Below are 14,759 nucleotides of genomic sequence, written 5' to 3' on the forward strand. Positions count from 1 at the left end.
AGGGCTGGCACCGCTGATTTGCCACTTCAAAAGGGGCCACTCACTCTTTCAAAAGAGAGCATCTGCCTACACTGTCCCAAGCTCTCTTTTGAAAGAAAGGGCCAGGAAACGCTGCAGACGGGGTTGCATGGTGGACGAGCCCATCCGGGGCCGCAGCTGCCACTCCTTTAAAGGGCCCATCCCCAACACCTTCGCCTTGCATAGCATGAGGCCTGCGGAGCTGCCACAAGCCCCACAGACGCAGTCCCCACAGGGACAACCATGGAGCAGCAGCAGCTGGAGACCCTGCTGGCTGCCACTAGCAACGTGGTCGCCCTGCTGGCCACAGCAGTTGCAGCCACCCTGAGCCCCAGGGACCATGGCTAAGGTCGGGGGGGTCCCTGTCTCCCTGAGGGGGCAGCCCCCCTTGGGTGGTCCAGTCTCAACCCACCCCTCCCCCTCAGGGGTGGGCCACAGCACTATCCATGGGGGTGGGTGCTGAAGGCCACTGGCAGCTGTGATGTCATCTCACGGGCTCCAGACTGGCTGGGCCTTGGCCAGCAAGGGTCTGCTGGGGCGTGGGGGACTCTCTGCCGGGTATGGAGTCCCCACGCTGTGATACAGGGTGCATGGCCTGTCTGGGACTTACCTGAGAGTCCACTGCCGAGGTCAAGGGATGTACGGCTGGCTGGAAGGGAGCTCTATGACCAACTCACCCACCTCGCTTGACCACGAGACGGCTGGCTCTGGCTTTGGCTCTGGCCCTGGTGTGGTTGGGCTGGCCGACTGTCCTGGCTCACTGCTGTCCCTGAGCTGGAGCTCCTCAGCGGACGTGTCGAGGATGGCAGGTGGGGAGGTGGCGTCCTATGGCCTCAGGAGGCTCCGCAGCTCCTTGTAAAATGGGCACAAAGTGGGCACTGCCCTCAACTGGCTGGCTGAGTTCCAAGCCTGGGTGTAGCCCTGCTGCAACTCCTTGGCCTTGCTCCTGACTTGGTCAGGAGTGCAGATGGGATGGCCATAGGTACTCAGGCCCTTGGCCAGACAGACGAATGTGGGTGCATTCTGCCACTTCATGCCCATTTCACGAAGGACTTCCTCTTACTGTCAAAGGTCCCGGAGCTCATGTTCTGTGCAGGAGGGGCTCTCTCTCCACCCCCTAGCTGGAAGCCTGTGAGCCCTGGGCAAGCTAGGAGGAGGGCCCTGGGGCTCCTGACCTGACTGGGTGCTGGCCATGCTGCTCTGTGCTCTGCTGTGGCATGCAGGAATACCACGTGTGATGGCTGCTGCCTGCACGCTCTCAGCTTCCTGCAATGGGGTTTCTGGGTCCATATGGCTTTAAGGGCTGCTGCACACATGGACCAAAGAGCCCCGCAGGCACTTGGCAGCACGTCTCCCCATCCCTGCTGACCAGCACCATGGCGGACCTTGCTCTTTCAAAAGAGCAGGGTCGTGGTGCATCTACACATCTTCTTTTGAAAGAGCCATTCGAAAGGGTGGGGTTTTCCTATTTCAGGTTTTGAAGAGTGGTGTCGAAAGCTGGGGCACGTTTCTTTGATTGCATTTTCAAAAGAGCATGTGGCATGTATAGACGCTCTGCGCTCTCTTTCAAAAGAAGGCCTCAATTTTTGAAGTTGGTGGCTAGTGTAGATGTGGCTACGGTCAGGTTCTTTTTCTTTGCCTGCTGGTTTCTGAGCAGGTGAGTCGTGCCTTAGGCACATTTCCCGGCTTTTCCTTCACCCTCGTGTGCTAGCATCTGCAAGTAAAAGCCAAGGTTCTCTCGAAATGTGCAGAACTGCAGTGGCTGGGTCTTGGAGAAAAACACCAAGCACTCTGAAAGCTGGCAAGCAGCAGGAATGGGAGATGACTGTGAGGCTTGGGGGAGCTCACTTCCTTATGAAACAGCTCACGGCATAGTAACGGTGAGGGAGCCATATTAGTCTGTATTCTAACAAACTGACAGTCATGTAGCACTTTAATAACTAACTGTGATTTATTTGATGACGAGCTTTTGTGGGACAGACCCACTTCTTCAGCTCAATAGCATTTCCAGCATGCGAAAGTTCGAAGCATTTTATGGTGTGCAGTACTGCTAAAGAAGGGCAGTGGGCCTTGTGGCTGCAGGAAGGAAGCAGGCCAGTGGCAGTTTTTATTAAGGATATTTTTTTCAGTTGTGGGGCAGGTCAGTGCCTGACTTTTCTGGGCTGTTGTAGATACTTAAACTTTAGGGGCTGGGTTCCATCATGCCAAGATTGTCCTTGTGTCTGAGCCTCAGTCCAAGCTCCACGGTACTGGCAGAATGGTTCTGAGATATTGCAGGCACATCCTGAATCCTCTATATTACCTCTGCCAGCTGGCTCTGAGTTCACTTGATGGACCATTGGTTCCTCTGAGACTACCAACACTCATCCTGTGTCTTTTCACCAGCAGTGGTTGGCCTTGGAAACCATTAACTAGTCATTCATTGTTCAGTAACATATCATTACTTGCAGCTTTGAGCAAATGGAGCCCTGTGTCCTGGGCTAGGGGGTTAAAGAGGAGAGCATGTGGATGCAATCCCTGAAATTCTGTAGCACGCTAAGCAGGCAGGGGAGTCTGTCTGAGAGCTGATGGGGAGTAATAGATGAAAAGGCTTTCTATCACATTTCCTGTTTTACTTATAAACACTCCAACCCCTTCACCAAAAGCCTGGATTAATCAGTAAATAACTGTGTGTAGAGAGAAAAATTCTAATTTCCAAACAATTCCCTTTGGTTACAAAAATATTCACACAATTTCTCAAATTAAAATTTCATTAACAGCAGACAGAAAACAGCTGTGTATGATGGTTGTGTGTTTATTCTGAACTCACTTTGCATTGTATCAGCTGGTTAATTCTTCCTGTAAATTATAGCTGACTGCCCTAAGCGCCTCCCCTTGGCCCAACACCATCCCAAGGCAGTGACCTAGGACACCCTGCCACCTTGCCGTGGGGCCCAAAGTGCCCATTGGCCCTGCTGCCCACAGACAAATCTTATACACAATAAAAACAAATTGTCTTTAACACTTGCTGCCCAAGTCATAATAGCAGCTAATCACTAACTCCCCTTACACGTATTTCTGTGGAAGACTAGTTTAAACCAAACAAGCTTGTTTAGCTCTCTCCTCCATCTGAACTCCAGTAGACAGAGAGTCTGGGGGTTGTTATCAGCCCCTCCATTTTTCATTGTTACTGTCAAAAACAAGGAAACTGAACAATGTTAGCTCCACCATCCCCTGATGGTAGACAAGGAGAGCCTATACCATCACATTTCTTTCTGACCATAGAGCTGTCTTCTGTCATAGGAAGCAAAGGGACAACTTGCTCACTAACTGTCCGTTTGCCACACTAGTAGACAGTTGCAACTGGCCACTGATGTTTGGTAGCCACAGCATATAAATTACTGCATATCAAATATCTTCTCTGGAGTCTGAGGATGAAGGTAGTTAGCAGTTGTCCATGGTCAGATGTCAGCAACAGGGAAATCAAAGGACTAAGCAATTCATTAGAACTGTAATCCTAAGACATGACACGGAAGTACTGAGAGAACTCATGCTTTAATAGACACTGAAGTCACAAAGAAAGGCAGCCAAATGCCCTAGCAATTTCAATAAAAATATGAAATTCTTTTTACATGGTAAATTTTGTAATATAAAATGTTTAATGCTGTCTGGAAACAGAGTTTTAATTTACAAAAAAGTCCATATAGGCCAAACATGGCTAATACTGCATACAAGGAGAGTGACTGCTAAAGAGCTGCTGCATGGGAGAAAGGTCTTAGTTGATTTAAAGTTCTTTTGCAAGATTTCTGCAACGTAAGGGCTCAGTTCTGAATAAACATGTACAGCCTTTCTGGACAACATGGCAGAATAGATGCATTATAAGATTCCCATAGTTACAGAAACAGCTCAAATTAATTGTCCCCGAGCCTTAAGTGACCAGTGCTTCTGAAATAGGCATGCAAAATTTCTGAAAGCTTCAACCTGACTACAACACTACAACCTGAAATAGATGTGCAGTGAAAAAATGGTACCTGTTGGAGGGAATTGTTGTTGAGGGGGAGGATTCATGTTTGGAATGTCCCCTTAGCTACCTTTACCGCAACCATTTTTAAAGATATACCTTTTTGTTTCCTTGTTTAAATAAGGGGCTGATTAAAAAGGAGGAGCAGCACCTGACTAGTTCAGTCCCATTAATGCAATCAGGACAAACGTGGACTTTTGGCTGTTTCCATTTAGGAGAAGCTAAAGACATTCAACAAAATATGCATAATTAATATTTCACACAATAAAACATACTGGACAAAACTAAACAAAAATGTATTCTATTATCTTGGGGATATTTTTTGCATCTGGGTGGTTTATTGTGAAAGTGGACAAACCCAACTTCTTATTGCTCCCTGTATTAAGCACTGTTATTACTTGTATCATGCACAAATACAACAACAAACACATGTAACAGAAGGGATTCTGATATCAAAAGGAGAAGAATGGGTTATTTTCACTTCCTGAATTTTGCCACATAAACGGTAGATCTAATTGTTTGTCATCTATGGGGTAGGGAAGTGAGGTGTGGGGATTTGCGAGCTGTCTCCTGCTCAGGAGCAAGCAGGCAAGTATGTGATGTTGGTTGCGCTCAGTAAAACCAGTAGAAGTGCCATGTGTCCAAAGAAATGCAGCCCCCAAATCATCCTTATTTATACACGCCAGCTCTCCAAACACTGAACCTCTCTCTTTTCTTTACCCTAATCATTTGCCTCTTTAATACTTTTTTACTTATTCAGATTTTCTGAAAGTTCAGTTGCCAGTATGAAGCCCATTGGAAAGGGCTGTATGGAAAGAGCAGCTTTTGAATGGTATGAGTGCTGTACAATTATAGCTCTCCGTGTACAGAACATGTGTGGGGAGAGGTTTGTGAAATGTCATGCAGCACAGGAGGGAGTATTTGCTGTTATGTAAATGAAAAACTACCCACCTCCAAGACTGATGTTTTCTAAGATGATGTGCTCAAAAGGAGTGGAAATTAGCAGTAGAACCTATGGGGTATCTCAGGGGTCTGAACAAATTTGGCCAATTTAATTTGCATTATCAATATTATCATTTACAAAATGTCTGAACTGTTGTACTGACGTATTTCTGCCTCTTCTTCTCATGCTTCTGGGCTAATTTATAAAAGAAAACTTCTTGGCCCACATTGTCGCATGGGAAGCTGTAGGCAGTAGTGCTGTTAGTTGTATCAGTCCCAGACTATTAAGAAAGAAGGTGGGTGTGGTAAGATTGTTTATTGGCCCAACTTTGGTTGGTGAGGGACAAGCTTTTAACTACACAGGTTTTCAAGTCTGGGAAAAGTACTAATGTTATGTTTACATTGCATTTTTGTCAATTAAATATTGTCACTCAGGAGTATGAAACATATCCCCACCTTCATCACAAATGACAAAAGTTTTACTGATGAAAAGGACTAGTGGGGACAATGTGTTGGTGGGAGATGCTCTCCTCCAATCCTACTGCACCTTGACAGAGGTGGTTTTGTTCTGTTCACATGAGAGCTCTCCTGCCAACAAAGAACACTCGGGTGACATTTCAGATTTTGGTTGTGGGAAGAGGCAAGCTTAACCACAACTCCAAGGGCTATTTAGCTACTTGAAACCTCTTGGTTTCTGACCAGTAATTTAGCAGTTAGCTGACAGGAGCCCTGTATCTAATTCCTGTATAAAATAAAAAGAAATATTAGCCCCACTCAGCTCCAGTAAAAACATGGTTTTCTTAACCTTGTTATAATCTTGGCTTTACAACATCCTCTGGCAAAGAATTCAACAGGTTGACTGTGAAGAAATACTGTATTTTGTTTTTCGCCTATTAATTTCATTGGGTCTTGCCTAGTTTTTGTGTTATTTGAAGGAGTGAATAACATTTCCTTATTCAGTTTTCTTCCACAGCAATCATGATTTTATAGACTGCTGTCATATCGCCCACCTGAATCATCTCTTTTCCAAATTGAAATGTCCCAGCCACTTCACTCTGAACAGTCTCTGTTACTACTCACTATGAACAGTCTATTAAACTATGTGCTAATTACTCATGCTACACTATCTAGTCAGTCCTGTATTTAGCTGTCAGAGCTTGCACTTAAAACACTGCAACTGTACCATTCTAGCACTTACCTGAAGATGCTACCATGCTGACAGAAGTGTAGGTGAGGTGGTAGCTATGTCAATGAGAGCTCTCCTGTTGACATAGGGCAGTCCACAAGGTGGTGTGGGATTCGGCTGATATAACTTCATCTTAGGGCTGTGGATTTTCACATCTCTGAGCAATGTACTCATACAAATATAGGTCTGTAGAGCACATCGGGGTTTCATACCTTTCCCATCTTCTAGGAAAAGCTTTGTGGAAACCAAAAGCTTGTGTCTCACACCAACAGAATCTGGGCCAATAAAAGATATTATCTCACCCACATAAGAAGCTGTATTGAACAGCCAAATGATTTCCATCTAGTAAGAAGTGCAGTAGATTTAGCTTACTTTTTTATCACATTCCCCAATATATGGAGCTCTTCCTGGCCTTTGGCATGGAAAGTTCCATAATCATCCCTCTATTAACTGTCTACATGCACATCCCTGATGTATAGTATCTGTAGCAGTTGCATGTACTTTCCTGTAGTTGTGATAAGGCAAACATTCCTTTCCAAACCATTGGATTTTTAAATGCTAATCAGGGCAGTATGTTAAATTACAGCCACATAATGTTAAATTGGGAGAATTTAATGCTTGGTACTGCCGTAGCACCTTTCATCCAGGATTTTAAAGAGCATCACAGATGTTAAAACCCAGAGCTTCAGAAAGGGGCTGGGTAACACAATTTATATATCTGAAGCTGTGTCCAGCTAGAAGCCTAGCCAGTTGCTTGCACCCACAATTCACTTAGACAGGCCTCTACTATGGATCACAGAAACCGAGCTGAAGTCAAACTGAAAATCAAGGCCTAATTAATTAAGCCTCAAAAAACCCCTGTGAGGTAGATAGGTAAGCATTACTCCCCCCATTTGACAGATGAGGGTGCTCAGGCACAAAGGGGTGAAGTCTAATCCAGGGTTTCACAGTGTATTGGGGGAGTCTAGAGCAAACACCATGTGCCTTCATTTTGTTCCTTGCTCCAAGAGTCTCACAGCACATAGGGACCTGCATGATGCTTTCAGCTTGATGTGCAGTGCAGGTGAGTTTGTGTTGCTGTGTCAGTCCTGATTTCAGTGCACATATACTCTGTGGCTTATATTTAATGGCTTCCTTTAAAAACAAGTAACCCCAGCCTGATTCCTAACGGCCTTAGCTCTGCCACTGTGTGCTCACTGTTACCAACCTGCCTTACCTTCCCAGCTGCAGGAGTGCTCCTGGCTTTCCCACATGGAACAGACCAGGTTCATAGGTTTTCATGACAGTCAGTTTGCACTTTCCATCCCATGTGTGGTCTGTTTGTATAACACAGATCTGTTTAATTTGCATTTATTGGCTCTGAAAGCAAGATAACAGGGAAAGGGATTGGGAGCTTCTCCATTGAAAGAGGCCTGGGACAGTCTAGCAGTAATGGAGGAGAGAGTTCTTTGAACACATCCTCCTTCGACCATTGTTACCTACATCAGTGACAGATTTCTGCATGATGAGGAGACACTGCAAAACCCTCACTCACATTCATTGTGCATCTTCCTCTCCTTTTCAGAGAGAAGCAGAAAAGTTCTGCACTGATCAGCTACCTGCTAATACAGAAATCTTACCCTTGGAAAATTATGTCCAACAAAGGGATCATTTTGTAAAACCAGAACTTGTATCTGTTACTCCCCAGCTGCTCAGATACAGGATTTTGTTCATTATTTGCCAAAACATTGTTTTAGACTCAGACTAATCAAGAAAAAATTTAGCCTGAAAGATATTGCTTCAGAAAAAAGAATGACATTCAGAAAGGAACATGTTTTTCTACCTTTTCAGCATGCTACCAGCAGAGCACCAAAGTGATGTGAGGTAACTATCAATACAGTATTGCCAGGGAGTTGTACATCACTAGCACTTTCTCACAGAGGACTGTGTTTGGCTAACACAGCAAATTCACCCATAGTTCTATTGTTACCTAGTCCCCATGCGCAGCCCTGTAACCTTGAAAGCAATGGCTTGTACTTTTCTGGACAAAATGGTGTGTGCATTATCATTGTAGCATAAAATGGAAGGTCCGCCTCTTGTTGCCTCCCTCCCCTGTCCCTGGATAGATAGAAATTCTGTATAAAAATCCAACTGTAAACATCCTTTCAGGGTAAGAAATACATGTGGATTTAAAGGCTGACATTTTGTGAACAGACATACAGATTAACTGGACTTGCTGCTGCACAAAATTAGCTCTGAATGCTACACAAACGGTCATCAAATACGTCTGGCCAAAGTACTGACAAGAAGAACAGAAACCTATTTGCATAAGGCCCTTGTCATACACTGTAATGCACTGTGCCAGGCTAATTGTCTCATGACTTAGCACTGCTAATCATGGGTGTGACCGTGGCTTCCCCGGTAACAGTCTGTAGTTTTGTATTGATCAAGGCAAGTGGGTAGAAGCACATACTGAGAACCTTCATGTGATTGCCAGTTGAATCAACTGGTAGAAAAGACATTTCAACATTTGGAGGAAGGGAAAAATCTCCCTGGTGACAAAAATTTGTAACCATTCCCAGAGGACAGCCTCAAGGGGCGTACTGTTCCCGAAATGCTATTGGAAGGTGGAGAATGAGGTGAAGTCACTGCATTGGTAGTTTCAGGGCGCCTGTGTCCATTTGGAGGATTCTTTTGTGGAGAAGTAAGGTGTTGCTGAATGGACAACTCTTTAAGTTCCAGCCTGTCTGTATTTTCATCTTTGCTGTGCCGTGGAGATAAATTTAGCAAGCTGAGAACATCTCTCTTAGCAGTTATTGTGCCAGGAGTGCCTCGGAAAATCTTCACGGGGCCTGTGGAGTGTTGGGAAGTGCTCTGCCAGAACATTTTCAGGTTGTGGATGGCCTGCACCTTTTCATCTATGGCGGCCATTTTTAATTTGTCTATATCTGGGGCATCCGCTGGGCTGGAGCGAGCAGAACCAGCTGAGGAGTAAGAGAGAGCAGGAGAGGGTGTGCTTCCCACAGGAGACTGCTGCCCTGAGCTTGGGGACATATTTCTGGGAGATTTAGAAATATGAGAACTGTAAGGAGAGCTAGGGTACTTGAGTTTAAAGTGATGGTTTTCGGCTAACAAGCCATGAGAGTCAGAAATTGGAGAAGGCTGCCCACTGTATGGGCCTGTGCCATCTTTGTTGGACATCTCTGATGCTGTGGGACTATTATATCCAGAACTCACCTTCTGAAGGGATGAGCTCCTTGTTGGAGGCTTTGGTTTAATTGTAACTGGTGAAGGATGAGTCTTCTGGCTAGAACTCAGTGGCCTACTGAACGCGCTGGTCTCTGAGGATCTGAATACAGAAGCACCAGCTGCTGTGGAGTCTCCATCTTTCAAGTGATTCTTCTTGCTCATCTGACTGCCACTTCTTTGAAGACGTTCAACAGCAATAAGGTGACTTTGAGTCTCCTCCAAAATTTTCTGAGCCAACTCTTGTGGATTGAGCTTTGGGTTGCTTTCATCCTGGGATTTGACAGTGCTGTCAGTTTCAGTGCTGGATTGGTCAGATTCTCCAGTATCAGAACTTGCTAGTTTTCCAACTTTCTGGAAAGGCGAGTTTGGACTGGGAATAAGAGTCATTTTAATGGGGGAGTTTGGGGTACTTACGCTCCCTTTGGAACTGACAGAAACTTTGATCCCTAAAGACTGACCAGGTTTGGATAGTTTGTGATCAGGGGAAAATCTTGTTTTTATATTTTCTTGATAGGTTCCCATCGGCTCACTGCTGATTATAGAAAATCCTTCATATTCTTCATTGTCCTTGTTGGCTGCATCATTAGTTTGTTCAGAGAGTTGGCTCCATGGCACAGTGGACCTTTGCGGACAGACGGTCTTAGGCCTTTCATATTCCTGTCGCACTCTGTGCCCTGCCCCTTCTGCTGTGCTCTCTGGCTTGGAAACAAAACTCATTGAAGAAGCAACAGAGCTCAGGCTGTACACAGAAATGGCATCTGAGGCAATGCTTTCTGGACAAGTAGGAGAGAATGGAGGGTTCTGGTAGCCCAAAGACACTGGGTTGGAAATGGACTGAGCAGAAGCCAGTGACTCCAGTGATGAGGAACTGTCCAGGCTAAGACGTTTGGGCAGCTCTGTAGAATCTAAATAAAAATAAAAGGAGTTATTACAATGAAAGCAAATTGACTCATTCTCATTTGTTTAACAACTCCGGTGCTGCTTCAACTCCACAATTGCCAGCTATGTGAAAAACATAATGTATGCAGGGAAGGTGCATGCAGAAACTCAGTGCTCCTACCAGAAAAGAACTTGGTAGAGTTATTATTTTAGCCCTCCAAATCACTTCTGTTATACAAGACTCCAACTGGCAGAAGACCTAAATTGTATTCCTAACTCTGGCATTGACTCACTGTGTGACGTTGGGCAATACAAACTGTCTGTGCCTCAGTGTCCCTGCCTGTGAAATGAGACTTTCATTTCCTCCTTTCTTGCAGGATTGCTGCTATAGAATCATAGAATGCTAGGACTGGAAGGGACCTTGCGAGGTCATCGAGTCCAGCCCCCTGCCCTCACGGCAGGACCAAGTACTGTCTTGACCATCCCTGATAGACATTTATCTAACCTGTACTTAAATGTCTCCAGAGATGGAGATTCTACAACCTCCCTAGGCAATTTATTCCAGTGCTTGACACCCCTGACAGTTAAGAACATTTTCCTCTTGTCCAACCTAAACTTCCTTGTTGCAGTTTAAGCCCATTGCTTCTTGTTCTATCTTCAGAGGCCAAGAGGAACAAGTTTTCTCCCTCCTCCTTATGACACCCTTTTAGATACCTGAAAACCACTATCACGTCCCCACTTAATCGTCTCTTTTCCAAACTAAACAAGCCCAATTCTTTCAGCCTTTCTTCACAGGTCATGTTCTCTAGACCTTTGATCATTCTTGTTGCTCTTTCCTGGACCCTTTCCAATTTCTCCACATCCTTCTTGAAATGCGGCACCTGGAACTGGACACAATACTCCAACTGAGGCCTAACCAGCACAGAGTAGAGCAGAAGAATGACTTCTTGTGTCTTGTTTACAACACACCTGTTAATGCATCCCAGAATCATGCTTTTTTTGCAATAGCACCACACTGTTGACTCATATTTAGCTTGTGGTCCAGTATAACCCCTAGGTCCCTTTCTGCCATACTCCTTCCTAGACAGTCGCTTCCCATTCTGTATGTGTGAAACTGATTGTTCCTTCGTAAGTGGAGCACTTTGCATTTGTCTTTATTAAACTTCATCCTGTTTACCTCAGACCATTTCTCCAATTTGTCCAGATCATTTTGAATTTTTACCCTATCCTCCAAAGCAGTTGCAACCCCTCCTAGCTTGGTATCATCTGCAAACTTAATAAGCGTACTTTCTGTGTGAATATCTAAATTGTTGATGAAGATATTGAACACAACCAGTCCCAGTACAGACCCCTGCGGAACCACACGTTGTACCTTTCCAGCAGGATTGAGAATCATTAATACCTACTCTGTGAGTACAGTTATCCAGCCAGTTTTGCACCCACCTTACAGTAGCCCCATCTAAGTTGTATTTGCCTAGTTTATTGATAAGAATATCATGTGAGACCTTATCAAATGCCTTACTAAAGTCTTGGTATACCACATCTACCGCTTCTCGCTTCGCCACAAGGCTTGATATCCTATCAAAGAAAGCTATCAGATTGGTTTGACATGATTTGTTCTTTGCAAATCCATGCTGGCTGTTCTCTATCAGCTTACCATTTTCCAAGTGTTTGCAGGTGATTTCCTTAATTACTTGTTCCATTATCTTTCCTGGCATAGAAGTTAAACTGACCATTCTGTAGTTTCCTGCATTGTTCTTATTCCCCTTTTTATAGATGGGCACTATATTTGCCTTTTTCCAGCCTTCTGGAATCTCTCCTGTCTCCCATGATTTTCCAAAGATGATAGCTAATGGCTCAGATACCTCCTCTATCAGCTACTTGAGTATTCTAGCATGCATTTCATCAGGCCCTGGTGACTTGCAGACATCTAACTTTTCTATGTCTAATCCATTAACATTTGAAAATCATTTTGAGATGCTTGGAAGGAAAGTGCAGACTCGGAACCCTAGCAATAACAGACTTTTCCTGCATTGCCAGGCACTCTGCATCTGTGAGCACTGGGCCATGGCAATGGCCTATTTCCTGTCTGGTACCATAAGGGAATGAGAACAAATCTAGTTTGCAGCCATCGTTGGGACCCAAGGCAATAGCAAGAGTGAGTCTGGAAAAGGGACTCTTAAAAATATTGACCCTTGCACTGATGGGACACCAAGTCAAAGCCAGCTTGGGTCAAGAATGATGGTGTTCAGTCTTAGTTCTGGTCAACAAGTATCCACAGCACAAAAAGACACTATTGCAGTTTGCACCCACTAGCAGATCTCATTGAGTGGAACGTCAATTGTTGGAACCTAAACTCTGTCATGACCTTTCCAGATTGTAGCTGAGGTTTGTTGACAGGTGGTAGTCCACACTCCAATGTGGTCTCTGTTTTGTATAGACAGAGGACTTCAGCACTGTCCCAGCACTAATTCATACTACAGAGTAGTAGAAAATGGTGATGATCCTGAATTGGGTAAGGGATTGATCAGTGTTCACGTGACTGGCAGCTGTTCTCTGTAGAGAGAGTAAAAATCTGAGGGCACGCAACTAATGGAGATTTAGCAGCAAGGAACTAATGATGTGATGTATCATAGAGAGATGGCTGTGACCAACCCACTACCCAAATTCTTCTTGGGGAGAAAAAAAATCTCTCCAGATTTCATTTTACTCATCCATACACCCTAAACTTCAAGAGTGATGTATGTGTGACAGGGTGTACCAACCCCACACTGAGCTGGGGGGTGATGGAGTACACCAGCCATGCACTGAGCAGTGAGGTGGGAGCCAGGTCTGTTGGGTGGAAAAGGCCCTGCCCCTGAGACCCTGCTGGGCATTCTCCGGCTGTGGCCCAGGTATAAAGGCTGGGGAAGCCTGGCAGTTGAGGCTGGCCAGTAGGGGGGAAGGAGCTCCCGCTGGAGCCTGGGTGCAACAGCCCCCTGAGGAGGAGGCACAGCAGTTGCACAAGCGACAGCAGCAGTGGCAGCAGTCACCTGAGCCACAGCAGCAGCAGCAGCTACCCATGGAGCAGCAGCCAGAATGGCGGCAGCCACTGCTGCAGTAACTGTCGGCCACAGGAGCAGGGTAGGAAGTAGCCCATGGTGGGGAACTGGGAGGGTTTCCCGTGTGTTCAGCATGTTGCAGTGGGGATCCCTGCTGAGCTGACGGCTGAGGCCACACACCCACCACCAACAGGGCCCTGGGCTGGAGCTTGGTGGAGTGGGAGGGCTCAAGCTCCCCCACACCTACCCCGTGAGACTGAGGCAGGTGGAACTTTGGCCGCTGAGGCCGGACTAGGCCGCTGAGATCTGAGGGTAGCGCACGAACCCTCAGGAGTAAGGCGGGGCAGGAGACCCCGCCACACAGGGATAGGGGCATGAGGGGTCATGTGTCCCCTCACACACTGTGGGTGAGAGGGCAAAGGGCCAGAGGCGATTAGCAGGAGACTGGCATACAGAGTGGTGGGGGGAAGTGGAGCAGTGCAACTCCAGCTTGCTCCACTCCCCTGGCTCATGGTCATATTGCTTGGGAGTGAGGTGGGGCCACTTCCTGCACTCAAGGGTATCAAGAAGCAGAGCAAGATGGCTGGGGCCAGGGGAGCACAGTAGGCTGGGGCCGGGTCACTCAGGTTCCACCCTACCACTGCTGGTGAGTGCAGGGGGAGGAGGTGACCTCTGCTACCAGCACCAGTCCCCACTAGTTTTCTGGGCTGTGTCGCTCAGAAGTCACATGGCCAGTGCTTCCATATCCTTCCGTGGCAGTTACCCCCGCTGTGCTCTGCCCGCTCCTCACCCATTAACTATTCCCTTCCCCCACATGCGATGCCTAATTTAGTGCATCATCCTGTGCTCAGACTCCCCTGCTCATAGCACTTCCTGAATAAATTCCCTCTTCTCCTTAAGTTCTCAGTTCCCACTGCTTATCCTAAGTCCCAACCAGACTGATTGTGGAAAGCTATCTGCCCCTTCCTTGGGCCAGCCTAATCTCATAAGGAGCTCTCTGGCAGATATCGCACAAGTTGGGAAGTGTCACTCATCCTGGGACACTGGACAGGTAAAAAAATTCACAGCACTTATGTACGTGAGGCTTTTCTTTGGGCAAAAGATAATGCGCCACTACCTCAGCAGCTACCATCATCCTCCAGCCATCAGACAGAACAGGAGCAAGTAATGTCATAACAGGTCATCTTACCAAAAAGTGCCAGCAGGGACTGGAGAGCAAAATGCATGGTCCTCCTATTAGCTTGTTTCCCAGTTTTCAGTATCACTTCCTCCTGCCCAACTTCACAAAGGTCAAAACCTGCAGGAGAACAGAGCAGAAAATGATTTCTCACCCAAAGACTGTGTACCTTGAACAGGTACCAGTAAACTATTCTGCTGTGCATAATCTAATGCTGTCAGTTAACTGCAGTCAACTCATGCTAAAACAATTGGGATTTAAAAAAGTTAATATCTATTGATCAGAGTT

At 46.0% G+C, this 14,759-nt stretch overlaps 1 protein-coding gene across 2 annotated transcripts in view; it reads right to left on the reverse strand.

The window, feature by feature from the left end:
* Positions 1-3,533: 3,533 nt before the first annotated feature.
* Positions 3,534-14,759, reverse strand: part of TTC28 (tetratricopeptide repeat domain 28) — a 483,355-nt gene continuing 472,129 nt past the window's right edge. For both annotated transcript variants that reach the window (XM_075012421.1, XM_075012420.1), the window contains 2 exons: positions 14,484-14,591; positions 3,534-10,279 (listed from right to left, as the gene is read on the reverse strand). In XM_075012421.1, coding sequence (XP_074868522.1) covers positions 8,649-10,279; positions 14,484-14,591 — 1,739 coding nt within the window. In that variant the 3' untranslated portion in view covers positions 3,534-8,648. The remainder of the gene's footprint in view (positions 10,280-14,483; positions 14,592-14,759) is intronic.

Source organism: Carettochelys insculpta, chromosome 18 (assembly GCF_033958435.1).
Source record: "Carettochelys insculpta isolate YL-2023 chromosome 18, ASM3395843v1, whole genome shotgun sequence".
Taxonomy (NCBI): Eukaryota; Metazoa; Chordata; order Testudines; family Carettochelyidae; genus Carettochelys; species Carettochelys insculpta.